Source organism: Crocuta crocuta, unplaced genomic scaffold, assembly GCF_008692635.1.
Source record: "Crocuta crocuta isolate KB4526 unplaced genomic scaffold, BGI_CrCroc_1.0 scaffold273, whole genome shotgun sequence".
Lineage (NCBI taxonomy): Eukaryota > Metazoa > Chordata > Mammalia > Carnivora > Hyaenidae > Crocuta > Crocuta crocuta.
The window spans coordinates 4,069,634-4,071,395 of NW_027529425.1; the positions used below are offsets into that span (position 1 = coordinate 4,069,634).

Here is a 1,762-nt window from a genome sequence, read left to right on the forward strand (position 1 = left end):
GACCAGGAGCGCCTTACCGCAGATGGCCTCCGCTGGCCGTTAGCCGTGTCAGCTGTGCACTCCTGTGGCTACAGTCGCTCTGGGGATGAGGAGGCTGGAGAAATGGGGTGGTGGGGACCACCACGCGGGCCCATCCTAGTTTCTGGAAGAAGTGGGGGCTTCCCCTGTGCTTTGTTTCCGGAGCATTCTATGTCCAGGCTCCAGGAGGATGCAGCAGGGGAGAGGGCTCACCCGGTACTGGGCTCCTTTTCAGAGAAATGTCTGCCACCTTCCAGATGGCATCTCGGGCCATGACCTGCCCTGGCTTTGGGGTCCCGGACACAGGTCTGCCCACTTGTCCAGACGATGGCGGATGCTTGGCCAGCAGTTCCCGTGGTGCACAGCCTCAAGTGTACAGCAGGGAGCCTCCTCTGCCCCCCACCCTCCAGCATTTCCCACCACTTCTGCCGGAGCCCTTGGCCAGAGGGGTGTGGCCCTTGGAAGCTTCTGTGTCACCTCAGCTTTTCCTTCCCTGTTCTCTTGTTAGTGCTGATGTGCTGAGACCCCTCCACCCCCTTTCCCCNTGGGCCTTGCGTTGTCTGAGTGATAGGAATTGACAAGAGGCTGGATGAGGGTCCAGGCGAGGCCATTCCGGGGTGGAGACTCTGCACCAAGAGGTCAGGCAGAGTTTCCTCAAGAAACTTCGGTAGGGAAAGGGTGGCGGCTAACCTTGTAGGTGAGGGTTTTCTTGGCAACCGCATACTTCGGGTCCCACTTTTCCATACACTGCCTGTCAAGTGTCTACCCTGGCTGTGATTTTTAGCCTGTAAATGGGGGGAAGTTAAGTTGAGGGCATGCCTGGTGGTCATCGCTTACATTCAGGCCAGCGTCGGGGGCCTGTGGTGGTGCAGACTGGCAAGGGCCAGCTCTCACGAGTCCCTCTAGGTGCCGACTCACTCCTTAGGTTGGCATCCTGTAAGACGCAGTGCTCGGGAAACAGACTCGAGTTTTTTCTTGGGGAGTTTTTCTTATGGTTTCGTTGCATTGCATTAGGTTTGTGGGGGAGGCTATCCCTGTTTTATCTCCTGAGGCATCGTCGGCCCTTGCTTAGCCGGAGCCCCAGAGGAGGGTGCTTGTGCACAGCTTGGCATGGGTCACCCCGGGGCCTGGTGGCATGTGCCTGGAAACCAGTGTGTGTGCCCAGCCCAGCCCCTGTCTGGCCTCTGGCATCGTATAGCTGGAGTCAACCCTGGGTGTCCAGTGTGCCGCGGAGGCTCCTCTGGGAAGCCCTCCTCCCCTGGGGACCATGGGTGCCCAGTGTGGGGCAGGCATGGGGCAAGCAGCAGGGTGGGAAGGGCTCCAGGGCAGGGGTGGCTCAGGATGGCAGTCCTGGCCCCAGGGCTTAGGTAACGGGGAGCCAGATCACCTTTTCAGTTCTTCTCGTTGACTTGCCCGAGGGTGTCCCACCCCTGAGATCTTGTGTCTGCATTTCAGGACAGCCTGGTGTACCTGCTTAACCGGGAGCAGCACACGGTGGGCCAGAGGACCCCTTCCAGCAAGCCCAGCGTCAGCCTCTCGGCCCCAGACATCCTGCCCTTGCACTGCACCATCCGCAGGCACCGGCCTCCAGGCCCGGAGCAGGCGGAGAGCAAGCTGGTCCTGGAGCCCGTCGCCGGCGCACCTGTTTCCGTCAACTTCTCGGAGGTGGGGGGCCGGGCCGTGGTGCTGCGCCACGGGGACCTGCTCTCCCTCGGCCTCTACTACCTGCTGCTGTTCAAGGACC

At 61.0% G+C, this 1,762-nt stretch overlaps 1 protein-coding gene across 1 annotated transcript in view; it reads left to right on the forward strand.

The window, feature by feature from the left end:
* Positions 1-1,762, forward strand: part of RADIL (Rap associating with DIL domain) — an 81,424-nt gene that overhangs the window by 62,464 nt on the left and 17,198 nt on the right. Inside the window, exon 4 of the mRNA XM_077758841.1 lies at positions 1,474-1,762. This exon is cut by the window's right edge and continues 365 nt beyond it. Coding sequence (XP_077614967.1) covers positions 1,474-1,762 — 289 coding nt within the window. The remainder of the gene's footprint in view (positions 1-1,473) is intronic.